The sequence below is a fragment of the Ovis canadensis genome, chromosome X (genome assembly GCF_042477335.2).
Source record: "Ovis canadensis isolate MfBH-ARS-UI-01 breed Bighorn chromosome X, ARS-UI_OviCan_v2, whole genome shotgun sequence".
Taxonomy (NCBI): Eukaryota; Metazoa; Chordata; class Mammalia; order Artiodactyla; family Bovidae; genus Ovis; species Ovis canadensis.
This window is the reverse complement of record NC_091727.1, coordinates 83,801,029-83,818,112: the sequence shown is the minus strand read 5'-3', so window position 1 is coordinate 83,818,112 and position 17,084 is coordinate 83,801,029. Positions and strand designations below refer to the sequence as shown.

The 17,084-nt window shown below is 47.2% G+C and overlaps 1 protein-coding gene across 1 annotated transcript in view; it reads right to left on the bottom strand.

The window, feature by feature from the left end:
• Positions 1–15,827, bottom strand: part of LOC138930788 (M protein, serotype 5-like) — a 105,707-nt gene extending 89,880 nt beyond the window's left edge. Inside the window, exons 1-4 of the mRNA XM_070291212.1 lie at positions 15,734–15,827; positions 15,466–15,552; positions 9,940–10,026; positions 4,413–4,499 (exon numbers count right to left, since the gene is read on the bottom strand). Coding sequence (XP_070147313.1) covers positions 4,413–4,499; positions 9,940–10,026; positions 15,466–15,552; positions 15,734–15,827 — 355 coding nt within the window. The remainder of the gene's footprint in view (positions 1–4,412; positions 4,500–9,939; positions 10,027–15,465; positions 15,553–15,733) is intronic.
• Between the last annotated feature and the right edge of the window lie 1,257 nt (positions 15,828–17,084).

The window sequence follows — 17,084 nt, the reverse complement described above, 5'->3', positions numbered from 1 at the left end:
CAAAAATGAAGAAAAGGAAAGGAAGGTGCCCAAAGGCAAGAGTCCGTTTTCCACTGCGCCCCTAACTCTTGAGTGAATCACTTCCCCAGTGGGCCCACATTAACAGCGATCATCAGATAGGGCCCACTGTGGAGCTGACCAATAGCTGAGCAAGAGAAGTACCAGTAGGTACCTCATTGATAGTTGGTTGCTTATGGGCAGGGCCCAGGGTTGCACTGTCCAACTGCTAGGCAAGACCGGTTGCTTAGTAACAGGATATGGAGTCATCAGGCACAGCAATGGCTACCTGCTAAGGGCTGTGCTCATGCTGCTCTGTTACCGAAGGATACGTTGGGTCCAGTGTGCTTTACTCTGTTTAATGGACTCTGTTCCAAATCAGGATTTGATTTCACAGGCTTCTTTAACTGTTGTACATCATTCTTTTCATTGTATTCCCAGGCATGCCTGTCAGCAGTGCTCATCTATATGCCCCTCCGACAGCTGCCACATGATCACATGTGCCGCATATAGCATAGCTAATATTTCAAAGCCAACAAGAATGTGAAAGCCAGCCCACCTTGAGAACTACTTTGCAAACCTTCACCTCACAGTGATTCTTATTCTATGCACAGTGTAACAGAGCAGAGTGAGCACAGCCCTATGCAGTTAGCCATTGGGCTGCTTCTTTTCAACGCACCCTGATCCTAGGCAGCAGGTGTGGCTCAGCCTTGCTTGGTGCCTCAGAGGGCCCCATTTACAAGCAGCCAACTGTCTAGGAGTGGCCATTCATTGTCCTGCTCAGCTATTGATCAGCACCACAGTGGGCCCTGCCCACAGTTACTGTCAATGAGGGACCATTCATTGGGGAAGTGATTAAGTAAGGGTGGTGTGGTGGTCATCAGGTGGAAAGTGAGAGAAGAGAGATTCTGGCATTCTTGTGGAGGGCCTGGAGATCACCCAACGTTGCGCCAGTGGGTGAGCTGGATGGTCCCAGGGAATAGACTGGGGATTACATCCTTTAGTGATTCAGAGCCCTCACTAAGTCCCTGCACTAGCCTTGGCCCAGGCCGTGCGGAGCGGTGAACCTCTCCCCCATCCCTGTCTCTGCAACTTAATAGCAGGTGGCCATCTTTCTGGGTCTCAGGCTGTGAGAACTGGTCTCCTCAGTTGGACAGCTTGAGGAGACAGGACCTATTGTGTTGGGTACCTGGCTCCATCAAGGATGAGAGCTGGGTCGAATATGGGAACCTTGCCCTGAAGGAGCTGCCAATGGAATCCTGTTTCTCTTTGACCAGGATGGGACATTTCACGGTGAAAGGTGTTCCTTGAGACTTTGCCCTCTCTTGGCAGGACAGAAAATGACATTCATCTGATAGAGATATTTAGGCACATCATTACCTGACCATGACCTAACCTTAAGCACAAAGGGTGTGACACCACGAAGTCTGAAACAACTTACCACAACTTTCTCTAACCTTTGCTTTTAAACATACTTACTGAAAACGTTCAGTAACTTTGGGTTCTTAGGGCAAGAGCCACCCTCATCCTTGTATGAATCTGTAATCAACCTTTCCCTGTCCCAAACTCAAACATTTCCTTTTGATGGGCCTCATTCTGCATCAAGCACATGGACTTGCAATTGTGGTAACAACAATACTGTCTAAGGGCTGACTTTGCCTCTCTTAAACAACAGCAGAGACTGGCCAAGTGCTCACAGTCATCCATAATATACCCACTCATTTGGCTTGGCTAAGCTTTAGCCAACCTTCTCTCCTCTGAACTTCAGCTTTCCCCCAAGCTTGAGCAGGCACAAAGCGTCAGACCTTTCTGGCTCCCTTAACAGCTCATTCTAAGAATCAGCTCACTACAGAAAGAAACACTTCCTGTCGCACTGCTCCATCATGCTGTCTGTTCATCCATCCCCACCTCTTGACCCATCACACACACACACACACACACACACAGATACACAAACTCACGCACACACACAGAGCTGTTGCTCACCCTGCTTATCCTTTCATGTTAACGAAATATCTTTTTCTGTTCCATTTTGAGACATGTTAAGAACGTGTGTTCAAAACATTCTCCCTATTGCAATCAGTTCTTTTCAGTTGCTCAGTCGTGTCCGACTCTTTGTGACCCCATGAATCACAGCACGCCAGGCCTCCCTGTCCATCACCAACTCTGCATTCAGATGCTTATATCTTTGCTTTGCTCCTTTGCTTTTTGCTTCTCTTCTTTTCACAGCTATTTGTAAGGCCTCCCCAGACAGCCCTTGTGCTTTTCTGCATTTCTTTTCCATGGGGATAGTCTTGATCCCTGTCTCCTGTACAATGTCACGAACCTCATTCCATCGTTCATCAGGCACTCTATCTATCAGATCTGGGCCCTTAAATCTATTTCTCACTTCCACTGCATAATCATAAGGGATTTGATTTAAGTCATACCTGAATGGTCTAGTGGTTTTCCCTATTTTCTTCAATTTGAGTCTGGATTTGGTAATAAGGAGTTCATGACCTGAGCCACAGTCTGCTCCTGGTCTTGTTTTTGTTGACTGTATAGACCTTCTCCATCTTTGGTGGCAAAGGATATAATCAATCTGATTTCACTCTTGACCATCAGGTGATGTCCATGTGTAGAGTCTTACTTGTGTGGTTGGAAGAGTGTATTTGTTATGACCAGTGCATTTTCTTGGCGAAACTCTATTAGCCTTTGCCGTGCTTCGTTCTGCATTCCAAGGCCAAATTTGCCTGTTACTCCAGGTGTTTCTTGACTTCCTACTTTTGCATTCCAGACCCCTATAATGAAAAGGGCATCTTTTTGGGGTGTTAGTTCTAAAAGGTCTTGTAGGTCTTCATAAAACCGTTCAATTTCAGTTTCTTAAGCATTCCTGCTTGGGGCCTAGACTTGGATAACTGTGATATTGAATGGTTTGCCTTGGAGACGAACAGAGATCATTCTGTCGTTTTTGAGATTGCGTCCAAGTACTGCATTCCGGACTCTTTCGTTGACTGTGATGGCTACTCCTTGTCTTCTGAGGAGTTCCTGCCCGCAGTGGTAGATATAATGGTCATCTGAGGTAAGTCCACACTTTCCAGTCCATTTTCGTTCGCTGATCCCTAGAATGTCGACGTTCACCCTTGCCATCTCTTGTTTGACCACTTCCAATTTGCCTTCAAAGTAGATACCCCATACTCTTATATTTAAACCACAAAACTTGCAGAGCTTGGACTACAAAAGATTTTTGGGGGGAAGAATATTTTACGACTGTAGTTATTTAGAAATACGAGGGGATGATGATCAATATAAGACCAGCTTTTACTCAGTCTTATGTTGATACCTGTATCAAAAATCTCTGTCCTGACTTCTCTGGCTGTCCAGGGGTTAGGACTCCATGCTTTCACTAGAAGGGGAACCGGTTCAATCCCTGGTCAGGGAACTAAGATCCCACAAACTGCATGGTGCCCACCACCCAAAAAATTTATCTGTGTGTGGTGATCCTGTTTGTCATCTGCACCGGGATTTGGGCCAGCTCCTCTGCCCTGCCCTTGAGAACACACTGCTCCCACCAATTTCTTAGGAAAACAGTGGCCTAATTGATATTTGGTCTGTTCCCTCCAAACATTATTTTAATCTTTGGGAGTGCTGGTTGTGGGTTTCAGTTGGATCAGCATTTTGTGCCTCCTGAGCACCTTTAGCTGACAGCAAAGGTGAGTGATGCAACAAAGCCCATTATGACGTAAGTGGCCAGGATGTGATTTCTGCCTGCCTCTCTCAGGGGAAGTATGACATTCACCATCCCCATGTGAAACCCTCTTCCCATCTGGGTTCTGGCAATCTAGCCCCTCATGTCATTCCACACCCCAAACAATGGCAGTAACACCACACCACTACTCCTTGCCGCTGAGATCCATTGATAAGCGGGGTTAGCCATCTTCAGTGCAGACTCCTGAGCCAGTCCAGGCCTCTCCTCTCTGGCTAACTGGGGACCTCAGGGTCTGTCCCCCAATGTCTCGGGACCTCGCACCCCTCCCCACTCAGGTGCCCACCTCTGTTCTTCCTTCCCTCCCTTCCCATCAGAAAATTCACACACACACAAATATCATCTTTTCACCCTTTGATGTTTATTTTAATCGCAGCCATCAGTTTACTATGTTAGTGTGAGAGTCAGTCTTTTCCTGGTTAACCATTTCTAAGAAAGCAGACCACTGGAGACACAATTCTAAACTGTCTGACCTTTTCTATTCAGTTACTGGCTGCCCAGGTTGTACTTCTCCAGGGTCTCTCATTCTGGGGTGGCTGAGCTTATCTTCTCTTTTGATTCTGCCCCCTTCTTTGACTCTGACTCATATTTTGGTACCTTTTTCGGCTTGGTTCAGTTTCTCACGTGCACAGGAACGGAGAAAACAGTTTGGTTCTCTTGTTTTCTTCACCTTCTTCGACGGAGTGGCGTACGATCGGATTTTCTTTCTCAAGGTTCCTTTTAGAGGTCTTCTGACCCTCATGGTCATATTTCGTGCCTTGAAAGACAAGAGAAGGCTATGAGTTTTGAGGAAAGAGTATAACAACTGAGTTGGAAAGGAGACTTCATGAAAAGGGAGGTGGCCTGATGAGGACTTTTGCGCCAGGCAAGGGCAGTGTAGAGGTCTTGGGCACCAAAGTCAATGGAGAACCTGGGGAGTGTCGATGGAATCATCTTACCTTCACGCTGCCTCTGTATCTCCGTTGCCAAAGGGTCTTCTTTCTTCCTTTCATCCTTGAAGCAAACCGCACTGCAACTCTTCTTGGCTGCCGTGGCTTCCTAGTTCCCTTAGCCATGATGACACCATGAAGTGGCCTAACCCAGAATCTCTGCCTCGGACCTCCCTATATATACCTTCCCAGGACAATGAGGAGCCACACCCTTCACTCTGATTGGTCAGCTAGGCACTCCCCCAGCCAATGGGGGCTTTGGGAGTCTTAGACATCACAAGGTACCACGGTGCCCATCCACATGGGTTAGTGGGTGCTGAGGGAGGCCATGAAACAACTTTCCCACCCTTGACCCCTCTGTGTGTCTGATTCTGGGGAGTGGTGATTCAGGGGCATGGTGTTTCTTCTCGTGACCCTCAGACTTTCCTTCAGTGCCCTTTATTCTTTGACTTGGATGTCCCCCTTCAACACTCCTGCCCCCTCCATCCCTGTATGAACCTCTGCCAAACACTTTTCATCCCATTTCAGCATTTCAGAGTCCTCTAGTCACTTCATCTTTAGACCACCCTCTTCCTATCGGGGGTTCTTGAGGGGCTTAAGGAACTTAAGAGCGAGCAGGTAATTGAGAACAGGTTGGAAGTTCTGTCTACTCCAGTGAGCTTTAGAGACCCCAAGGCTTGGTGAATCTTCAGTCCGTTGCCCCAAGATCTATACACCGTCTCCATAAGATTACACTTCAGAGCAAAGAAAGTGTTAAATGCCTCCTCCACTAATATTGTTGGGGACACTTCAACTCTCATGTTGAGGAGGGAAACTCACTTTGCCCCATCTACCAGAAAGACATTCCCGATTTAGGCAAAAATGAAGAAAAGGAAAGGAAGGTGCCCAAAGGCAAGAGTCCGTTTTCCACTGCGCCCCTAACTCTTGAGTGAATCACTTCCCCAGTGGGCCCACATTAACAGCGATCATCAGATAGGGCCCACTGTGGAGCTGACCAATAGCTGAGCAAGAGAAGTACCAGTAGGTACCTCATTGATAGTTGGTTGCTTATGGGCAGGGCCCAGGGTTGCACTGTCCAACTGCTAGGCAAGACCGGTTGCTTAGTAACAGGATATGGAGTCATCAGGCACAGCAATGGCTACCTGCTAAGGGCTGTGCTCATGCTGCTCTGTTACCGAAGGATACGTTGGGTCCAGTGTGCTTTACTCTGTTTAATGGACTCTGTTCCAAATCAGGATTTGATTTCACAGGCTTCTTTAACTGTTGTACATCATTCTTTTCATTGTATTCCCAGGCATGCCTGTCAGCAGTGCTCATCTATATGCCCCTCCGACAGCTGCCACATGATCACATGTGCCGCATATAGCATAGCTAATATTTCAAAGCCAACAAGAATGTGAAAGCCAGCCCACCTTGAGAACTACTTTGCAAACCTTCACCTCACAGTGATTCTTATTCTATGCACAGTGTAACAGAGCAGAGTGAGCACAGCCCTATGCAGTTAGCCATTGGGCTGCTTCTTTTCAACGCACCCTGATCCTAGGCAGCAGGTGTGGCTCAGCCTTGCTTGGTGCCTCAGAGGGCCCCATTTACAAGCAGCCAACTGTCTAGGAGTGGCCATTCATTGTCCTGCTCAGCTATTGATCAGCACCACAGTGGGCCCTGCCCACAGTTACTGTCAATGAGGGACCATTCATTGGGGAAGTGATTAAGTAAGGGTGGTGTGGTGGTCATCAGGTGGAAAGTGAGAGAAGAGAGATTCTGGCATTCTTGTGGAGGGCCTGGAGATCACCCAACGTTGCGCCAGTGGGTGAGCTGGATGGTCCCAGGGAATAGACTGGGGATTACATCCTTTAGTGATTCAGAGCCCTCACTAAGTCCCTGCACTAGCCTTGGCCCAGGCCGTGCGGAGCGGTGAACCTCTCCCCCATCCCTGTCTCTGCAACTTAATAGCAGGTGGCCATCTTTCTGGGTCTCAGGCTGTGAGAACTGGTCTCCTCAGTTGGACAGCTTGAGGAGACAGGACCTATTGTGTTGGGTACCTGGCTCCATCAAGGATGAGAGCTGGGTCGAATATGGGAACCTTGCCCTGAAGGAGCTGCCAATGGAATCCTGTTTCTCTTTGACCAGGATGGGACATTTCACGGTGAAAGGTGTTCCTTGAGACTTTGCCCTCTCTTGGCAGGACAGAAAATGACATTCATCTGATAGAGATATTTAGGCACATCATTACCTGACCATGACCTAACCTTAAGCACAAAGGGTGTGACACCACGAAGTCTGAAACAACTTACCACAACTTTCTCTAACCTTTGCTTTTAAACATACTTACTGAAAACGTTCAGTAACTTTGGGTTCTTAGGGCAAGAGCCACCCTCATCCTTGTATGAATCTGTAATCAACCTTTCCCTGTCCCAAACTCAAACATTTCCTTTTGATGGGCCTCATTCTGCATCAAGCACATGGACTTGCAATTGTGGTAACAACAATACTGTCTAAGGGCTGACTTTGCCTCTCTTAAACAACAGCAGAGACTGGCCAAGTGCTCACAGTCATCCATAATATACCCACTCATTTGGCTTGGCTAAGCTTTAGCCAACCTTCTCTCCTCTGAACTTCAGCTTTCCCCCAAGCTTGAGCAGGCACAAAGCGTCAGACCTTTCTGGCTCCCTTAACAGCTCATTCTAAGAATCAGCTCACTACAGAAAGAAACACTTCCTGTCGCACTGCTCCATCATGCTGTCTGTTCATCCATCCCCACCTCTTGACCCATCACACACACACACACACACACACACAGATACACAAACTCACGCACACACACAGAGCTGTTGCTCACCCTGCTTATCCTTTCATGTTAACGAAATATCTTTTTCTGTTCCATTTTGAGACATGTTAAGAACGTGTGTTCAAAACATTCTCCCTATTGCAATCAGTTCTTTTCAGTTGCTCAGTCGTGTCCGACTCTTTGTGACCCCATGAATCACAGCACGCCAGGCCTCCCTGTCCATCACCAACTCTGCATTCAGATGCTTATATCTTTGCTTTGCTCCTTTGCTTTTTGCTTCTCTTCTTTTCACAGCTATTTGTAAGGCCTCCCCAGACAGCCCTTGTGCTTTTCTGCATTTCTTTTCCATGGGGATAGTCTTGATCCCTGTCTCCTGTACAATGTCACGAACCTCATTCCATCGTTCATCAGGCACTCTATCTATCAGATCTGGGCCCTTAAATCTATTTCTCACTTCCACTGCATAATCATAAGGGATTTGATTTAAGTCATACCTGAATGGTCTAGTGGTTTTCCCTATTTTCTTCAATTTGAGTCTGGATTTGGTAATAAGGAGTTCATGACCTGAGCCACAGTCTGCTCCTGGTCTTGTTTTTGTTGACTGTATAGACCTTCTCCATCTTTGGTGGCAAAGGATATAATCAATCTGATTTCACTCTTGACCATCAGGTGATGTCCATGTGTAGAGTCTTACTTGTGTGGTTGGAAGAGTGTATTTGTTATGACCAGTGCATTTTCTTGGCGAAACTCTATTAGCCTTTGCCGTGCTTCGTTCTGCATTCCAAGGCCAAATTTGCCTGTTACTCCAGGTGTTTCTTGACTTCCTACTTTTGCATTCCAGACCCCTATAATGAAAAGGGCATCTTTTTGGGGTGTTAGTTCTAAAAGGTCTTGTAGGTCTTCATAAAACCGTTCAATTTCAGTTTCTTAAGCATTCCTGCTTGGGGCCTAGACTTGGATAACTGTGATATTGAATGGTTTGCCTTGGAGACGAACAGAGATCATTCTGTCGTTTTTGAGATTGCGTCCAAGTACTGCATTCCGGACTCTTTCGTTGACTGTGATGGCTACTCCATGTCTTCTGAGGAGTTCCTGCCCGCAGTGGTAGATATAATGGTCATCTGAGGTAAGTCCACACTTTCCAGTCCATTTTCGTTCGCTGATCCCTAGAATGTCGACGTTCACCCTTGCCATCTCTTGTTTGACCACTTCCAATTTGCCTTCAAAGTAGATACCCCATACTCTTATATTTAAACCACAAAACTTGCAGAGCTTGGACTACAAAAGATTTTTGGGGGGAAGAATATTTTACGACTGTAGTTATTTAGAAATACGAGGGGATGATGATCAATATAAGACCAGCTTTTACTCAGTCTTATGTTGATACCTGTATCAAAAATCTCTGTCCTGACTTCTCTGGCTGTCCAGGGGTTAGGACTCCATGCTTTCACTAGAAGGGGAACCGGTTCAATCCCTGGTCAGGGAACTAAGATCCCACAAACTGCATGGTGCCCACCACCCAAAAAATTTATCTGTGTGTGGTGATCCTGTTTGTCATCTGCACCGGGATTTGGGCCAGCTCCACTGCCCTGCCCTTGAGAACACACTGCTCCCACCAATTTCTTAGGAAAACAGTGGCCTAATTGATATTTGGTCTGTTCCCTCCAAACATTATTTTAATATTTGGGAGTGCTGGTTGTGGGTTTCAGTTGGATCAGCATTTTGTGCCTCCTGAGCACCTTTAGCTGACAGCAAAGGTGAGTGATGCAACAAAGCCCATTATGACGTAAGTGGCCAGGATGTGATTTCTGCCTGCCTCTCTCAGGGGAAGTATGACATTCACCATCCCCATGTGAAACCCTCTTCCCATCTGGGTTCTGGCAATCTAGCCCCTCATGTCATTCCACACCCCAAACAATGGCAGTAACACCACACCACTACTCCTTGCCGCTGAGATCCATTGATAAGCGGGGTTAGCCATCTTCAGTGCAGACTCCTGAGCCAGTCCAGGCCTCTCCTCTCTGGCTAACTGGGGACCTCAGGGTCTGTCCCCCAATGTCTCGGGACCTCGCACCCCTCCCCACTCAGGTGCCCACCTCTTTTCTTCCTTCCCTCCCTTCCCATCAGAAAATTCACACACACACAAATATCATCTTTTCACCCTTTGATGTTTATTTTAATCGCAGCCATCAGTTTACTATGTTAGTGTGAGAGTCAGTCTTTTCCTGGTTAACCATTTCTAAGAAAGCAGACCACTGGAGACACAATTCTAAACTGTCTGACCTTTTCTATTCAGTTACTGGCTGCCCAGGTTGTACTTCTCCAGGGTCTCTCATTCTGGGGTGGCTGAGCTTATCTTCTCTTTTGATTCTGCCCCCTTCTTTGACTCTGACTCATATTTTGGTACGTTTTTCGGCTTGGTTCAGTTTCTCACGTGCACAGGAACGGAGAAAACAGTTTGGTTCTCTTGTTTTCTTCACCTTCTTCGACGGAGTGGCGTACGATCGGATTTTCTTTCTCAAGGTTCCTTTTAGAGGTCTTCTGACCCTCATGGTCATATTTCGTGCCTTGAAAGACAAGAGAAGGCTATGAGTTTTGAGGAAAGAGTATAACAACTGAGTTGGAAAGGAGACTTCATGAAAAGGGAGGTGGCCTGATGAGGACTTTTGCGCCAGGCAAGGGCAGTGTAGAGGTCTTGGGCACCAAAGTCAATGGAGAACCTGGGGAGTGTCGATGGAATCATCTTACCTTCACGCTGCCTCTGTATCTCCGTTGCCAAAGGGTCTTCTTTCTTCCTTTCATCCTTGAAGCAAACCGCACTGCAACTCTTCTTGGCTGCCGTGGCTTCCTAGTTCCCTTAGCCATGATGACACCATGAAGTGGCCTAACCCAGAATCTCTGCCTCGGACCTCCCTATATATACCTTCCCAGGACAATGAGGAGCCACACCCTTCACTCTGATTGGTCAGCTAGGCACTCCCCCAGCCAATGGGGGCTTTGGGAGTCTTAGACATCACAAGGTACCACGGTGCCCATCCACATGGGTTAGTGGGTGCTGAGGGAGGCCATGAAACAACTTTCCCACCCTTGACCCCTCTGTGTGTCTGATTCTGGGGAGTGGTGATTCAGGGGCATGGTGTTTCTTCTCGTGACCCTCAGACTTTCCTTCAGTGCCCTTTATTCTTTGACTTGGATGTCCCCCTTCAACACTCCTGCCCCCTCCATCCCTGTATGAACCTCTGCCAAACACTTTTCATCCCATTTCAGCATTTCAGAGTCCTCTAGTCACTTCATCTTTAGACCACCCTCTTCCTATCGGGGGTTCTTGAGGGGCTTAAGGAACTTAAGAGCGAGCAGGTAATTGAGAACAGGTTGGAAGTTCTGTCTACTCCAGTGAGCTTTAGAGACCCCAAGGCTTGGTGAATCTTCAGTCCGTTGCCCCAAGATCTATACACCGTCTCCATAAGATTACACTTCAGAGCAAAGAAAGTGTTAAATGCCTCCTCCACTAATATTGTTGGGGACACTTCAACTCTCATGTTGAGGAGGGAAACTCACTTTGCCCCATCTACCAGAAAGACATTCCCGATTTAGGCAAAAATGAAGAAAAGGAAAGGAAGGTGCCCAAAGGCAAGAGTCCGTTTTCCACTGCGCCCCTAACTCTTGAGTGAATCACTTCCCCAGTGGGCCCACATTAACAGCGATCATCAGATAGGGCCCACTGTGGAGCTGACCAATAGCTGAGCAAGAGAAGTACCAGTAGGTACCTCATTGATAGTTGGTTGCTTATGGGCAGGGCCCAGGGTTGCACTGTCCAACTGCTAGGCAAGACCGGTTGCTTAGTAACAGGATATGGAGTCATCAGGCACAGCAATGGCTACCTGCTAAGGGCTGTGCTCATGCTGCTCTGTTACCGAAGGATACGTTGGGTCCAGTGTGCTTTACTCTGTTTAATGGACTCTGTTCCAAATCAGGATTTGATTTCACAGGCTTCTTTAACTGTTGTACATCATACTTTTCATTGTATTCCCAGGCATGCCTGTCAGCAGTGCTCATCTATATGCCCCTCCGACAGCTGCCTCATGATCACATGTGCCACATATAGCATAGCTAATATTTCAAAGCCAACAAGAATGTGAAAGCCAGCCCACCTTGAGAACTACTTTCACAAACCTTCACCTCACAGTGATTCTTATTCTATGCACAGTGTAACAGAGCAGAGTGAGCACAGCCCTATGCAGTTAGCCATTGGGCTGCTTCTTTTCAACGCACCCTGATCCTAGGCAGCAGGTGTGGCTCAGCCTTGCTTGGTGCCTCAGAGGGCCCCATTTGCAAGCAGCCAACTGTCTAGGAGTGGCCATTCATTGTCCTGCTCATCTATTGATCAGCACCACAGTGGGCCCTGCCCACAGTTACTGTCAATGAGGGACCATTCATTGGGGAAGTGATTAAGTAAGGGTGGTGTGGTGGTCATCAGGTGGAAAGTGAGAGAAGAGAGATTCTGGCATTCTTGTGGAGGGCCTGGAGATCACCCAACGTTGCGCCAGTGGGTGAGCTGGATGGTCCCAGGGGATAGACTGGGGACTACATCCTTTAGTGATTCAGAGCCCTCACTAAGTCCCTCCACTAGCCTTGGCCCAGGCCGTGCGGAACGGTGAACCTCTCCCCTATCCCTGTCTCTGCAACTTAATAGCAGGTGGCCATCTTTCTGGGTCTCAGGCTGTGAGAACTGGTCTCCTCAGTTGGACAGCTTGAGGAGACAGGACCTATTGTGTTGGGTACCTGGCTCCATCAAGGATGAGAGCTGGGTCGAATATGGGAACCTTGCCCTGAAGGAGCTGCCAATGGAAACCTGTTTCTGTTTGACCAGGATGGGACATTTCACGGTGAAAGGTGTTCCTTGAGACTTTGCCCTCTCTTGGCAGGACAGAAAATGACATTCATCTGATAGAGATATTTAGGCACATCATTACCTGACCATGACCTAACCTTAAGCACAAAGGGTGTGACACCACGAAGTCTGAAACAACTTACCACAACTTTCTCTAACCTTTGCTTTTAAACATACTTACTGAAAACGTTCAGTAACTTTGGGTTCTTAGGGCAAGAGCCACCCTCATCCTTGTATGAATCTGTAATCAACCTTTCCCTGTCCCAAACTCAAACATTTCCTTTTGATGGGCCTCATTCTGCATCAAGCACATGGACTTGCAATTGTGGTAACAACAATACTGTCTAAGGGCTGACTTTGCCTCTCTTAAACAACAGCAGAGACTGGCCAAGTGCTCACAGTCATCCATAATATACCCACTCATTTGGCTTGGCTAAGCTTTAGCCAACCTTCTCTCCTCTGAACTTCAGCTTTCCCCCAAGCTTGAGCAGGCACAAAGCGTCAGACCTTTCTGGCTCCCTTAACAGCTCATTCTAAGAATCAGCTCACTACAGAAAGAAACACTTCCTGTCACACTGCTCCATCATGCTGTCTGTTCATCCATCCCCACCTCTTGACCCATCACACACACACACACACACACACAGATACACAAACTCACGCACACACACAGAGCTGTTGCTCACCCTGCTTATCCTTTCATGTTAACGAAATATCTTTTTCTGTTCCATTTTGAGACATGTTAAGAACGTGTGTTCAAAACATTCTCCCTATTGCAATCAGTTCTTTTCAGTTGCTCAGTCGTGTCCGACTCTTTGTGACCCCATGAATCACAGCACGCCAGGCCTCCCTGTCCATCACCAACTCTGCATTCAGATGCTTATATCTTTGCTTTGCTCCTTTGCTTTTTGCTTCTCTTCTTTTCACAGCTATTTGTAAGGCCTCCCCAGACAGCCCTTGTGCTTTTCTGCATTTCTTTTCCATGGGGATAGTCTTGATCCCTGTCTCCTGTACAATGTCACGAACCTCATTCCATCGTTCATCAGGCACTCTATCTATCAGATCTGGGCCCTTAAATCTATTTCTCACTTCCACTGCATAATCATAAGGGATTTGATTTAAGTCATACCTGAATGGTCTAGTGGTTTTCCCTATTTTCTTCAATTTGAGTCTGGATTTGGTAATAAGGAGTTCATGACCTGAGCCACAGTCTGCTCCTGGTCTTGTTTTTGTTGACTGTATAGACCTTCTCCATCTTTGGTGGCAAAGGATATAATCAATCTGATTTCACTCTTGACCATCAGGTGATGTCCATGTGTAGAGTCTTACTTGTGTGGTTGGAAGAGTGTATTTGTTATGACCAGTGCATTTTCTTGGCGAAACTCTATTAGCCTTTGCCGTGCTTCGTTCTGCATTCCAAGGCCAAATTTGCCTGTTACTCCAGGTGTTTCTTGACTTCCTACTTTTGCATTCCAGACCCCTATAATGAAAAGGGCATCTTTTTGGGGTGTTAGTTCTAAAAGGTCTTGTAGGTCTTCATAAAACCGTTCAATTTCAGTTTCTTAAGCATTCCTGCTTGGGGCCTAGACTTGGATAACTGTGATATTGAATGGTTTGCCTTGGAGACGAACAGAGATCATTCTGTCGTTTTTGAGATTGCGTCCAAGTACTGCATTCCGGACTCTTTCGTTGACTGTGATGGCTACTCCATGTCTTCTGAGGAGTTCCTGCCTGCAGTGGTAGATATAATGGTCATCTGAGGTAAGTCCACACTTTCCAGTCCATTTTCGTTCGCTGATCCCTAGAATGTCGACGTTCACCCTTGCCATCTCTTGTTTGACCACTTCCAATTTGCCTTCAAAGTAGATACCCCATACTCTTATATTTAAACCACAAAACTTGCAGAGCTTGGACTACAAAAGATTTTTGGGGGGAAGAATATTTTACGACTGTAGTTATTTAGAAATATGAGGGGATGATGATCAATATAAGACCAGCTTTTACTCAGTCTTATGTTGATACCTGTATCAAAAATCTCTGTCCTGACTTCTCTGGCTGTCCAGGGGTTAGGACTCCATGCTTTCACTAGAAGGGGAACCGGTTCAATCCCTGGTCAGGGAACTAAGATCCCACAAACTGCATGGTGCCCACCACCCAAAAAATTTATCTGTGTGTGGTGATCCTGTTTGTCATCTGCACCGGGATTTGGGCCAGCTCCACTGCCCTGCCCTTGAGAACACACTGCTCCCACCAATTTCTTAGGAAAACAGTGGCCTAATTGATATTTGGTCTGTTCCCTCCAAACATTATTTTAATCTTTGGGAGTGCTGGTTGTGGGTTTCAGTTGGATCAGCATTTTGTGCCTCCTGAGCACCTTTAGCTGACAGCAAAGGTGAGTGATGCAACAAAGCCCATTATGACGTAAGTGGCCAGGATGTGATTTCTGCCTGCCTCTCTCAGGGGAAGTATGACATTCACCATCCCCATGTGAAACCCTCTTCCCATCTGGGTTCTGGCAATCTAGCCCCTCATGTCATTCCACACCCCAAACAATGGCAGTAACACCACACCACTACTCCTTGCCGCTGAGATCCATTGATAAGCGGGGTTAGCCATCTTCAGTGCAGACTCCTGAGCCAGTCCAGGCCTCTCCTCTCTGGCTAACTGGGGACCTCAGGGTCTGTCCCCCAATGTCTCGGGACCTCGCACCCCTCCCCACTCAGGTGCCCACCTCTTTTCTTCCTTCCCTCCCTTCCCATCAGAAAATTCACACACACACAAATATCATCTTTTCACCCTTTGATGTTTATTTTAATCGCAGCCATCAGTTTACTATGTTAGTGTGAGAGTCAGTCTTTTCCTGGTTAACCATTTCTAAGAAAGCAGACCACTGGAGACACAATTCTAAACTGTCTGACCTTTTCTATTCAGTTACTGGCTGCCCAGGTTGTACTTCTCCAGGGTCTCTCATTCTGGGGTGGCTGAGCTTATCTTCTCTTTTGATTCTGCCCCCTTCTTTGACTCTGACTCATATTTTGGTACCTTTTTCGGCTTGGTTCAGTTTCTCACGTGCACAGGAACGGAGAAAACAGTTTGGTTCTCTTGTTTTCTTCACCTTCTTCGACGGAGTGGCGTACGATCGGATTTTCTTTCTCAAGGTTCCTTTTAGAGGTCTTCTGACCCTCATGGTCATATTTCGTGCCTTGAAAGACAAGAGAAGGCTATGAGTTTTGAGGAAAGAGTATAACAACTGAGTTGGAAAGGAGACTTCATGAAAAGGGAGGTGGCCTGATGAGGACTTTTGCGCCAGGCAAGGGCAGTGTAGAGGTCTTGGGCACCAAAGTCAATGGAGAACCTGGGGAGTGTCGATGGAATCATCTTACCTTCACGCTGCCTCTGTATCTCCGTTGCCAAAGGGTCTTCTTTCTTCCTTTCATCCTTGAAGCAAACCGCACTGCAACTCTTCTTGGCTGCCATGGCTTCCTAGTTCCCTTAGCCATGATGACACCATGAAGTGGCCTAACCCAGAATCTCTGCCTCGGACCTCCCTATATATACCTTCCCAGGACAATGAGGAGCCACACCCTTCACTCTGATTGGTCAGCTAGGCACTCCCCCAGCCAATGGGGGCTTTGGGAGTCTTAGACATCACAAGGTACCACGGTGCCCATCCACATGGGTTAGTGGGTGCTGAGGGAGGCCATGAAACAACTTTCCCACCCTTGACCCCTCTGTGTGTCTGATTCTGGGGAGTGGTGATTCAGGGGCATGGTGTTTCTTCTCGTGACCCTCAGACTTTCCTTCAGTGCCCTTTATTCTTTGACTTGGATGTCCCCCTTCAACACTCCTGCCCCCTCCATCCCTGTATGAACCTCTGCCAAACACTTTTCATCCCATTTCAGCATTTCAGAGTCCTCTAGTCACTTCATCTTTAGACCACCCTCTTCCTATCGGGGGTTCTTGAGGGGCTTAAGGAACTTAAGAGCGAGCAGGTAATTGAGAACAGGTTGGAAGTTCTGTCTACTCCAGTGAGCTTTAGAGACCCCAAGGCTTGGTGAATCTTCAGTCCGTTGCCCCAAGATCTATACACCGTCTCCATAAGATTACACTTCAGAGCAAAGAAAGTGTTAAATGCCTCCTCCACTAATATTGTTGGGGACACTTCAACTCTCATGTTGAGGAGGGAAACTCACTTTGCCCCATCTACCAGAAAGACATTCCCGATTTAGGCAAAAATGAAGAAAAGGAAAGGAAGGTGCCCAAAGGCAAGAGTCCGTTTTCCACTGCGCCCCTAACTCTTGAGTGAATCACTTCCCCAGTGGGCCCACATTAACAGCGATCATCAGATAGGACCCACTGTGGAGCTGACCAATAGCTGAGCAAGAGAAGTACCAGTAGGTACCTCATTGATAGTTGGTTGCTTATGGGCAGGGCCCAGGGTTGCACTGTCCAACTGCTAGGCAAGACCGGTTGCTTAGTAACAGGATATGGAGTCATCAGGCACAGCAATGGCTACCTGCTAAGGGCTGTGCTCATGCTGCTCTGTTACCGAAGGATACGTTGGGTCCAGTGTGCTTTACTCTGTTTAATGGACTCTGTTCCAAATCAGGATTTGATTTCACAGGCTTCTTTAACTGTTGTACATCATTCTTTTCATTGTATTCCCAGGCATGCCTGTCAGCAGTGCTCATCTATATGCCCCTCCGACAGCTGCCACATGATCACATGTGCCGC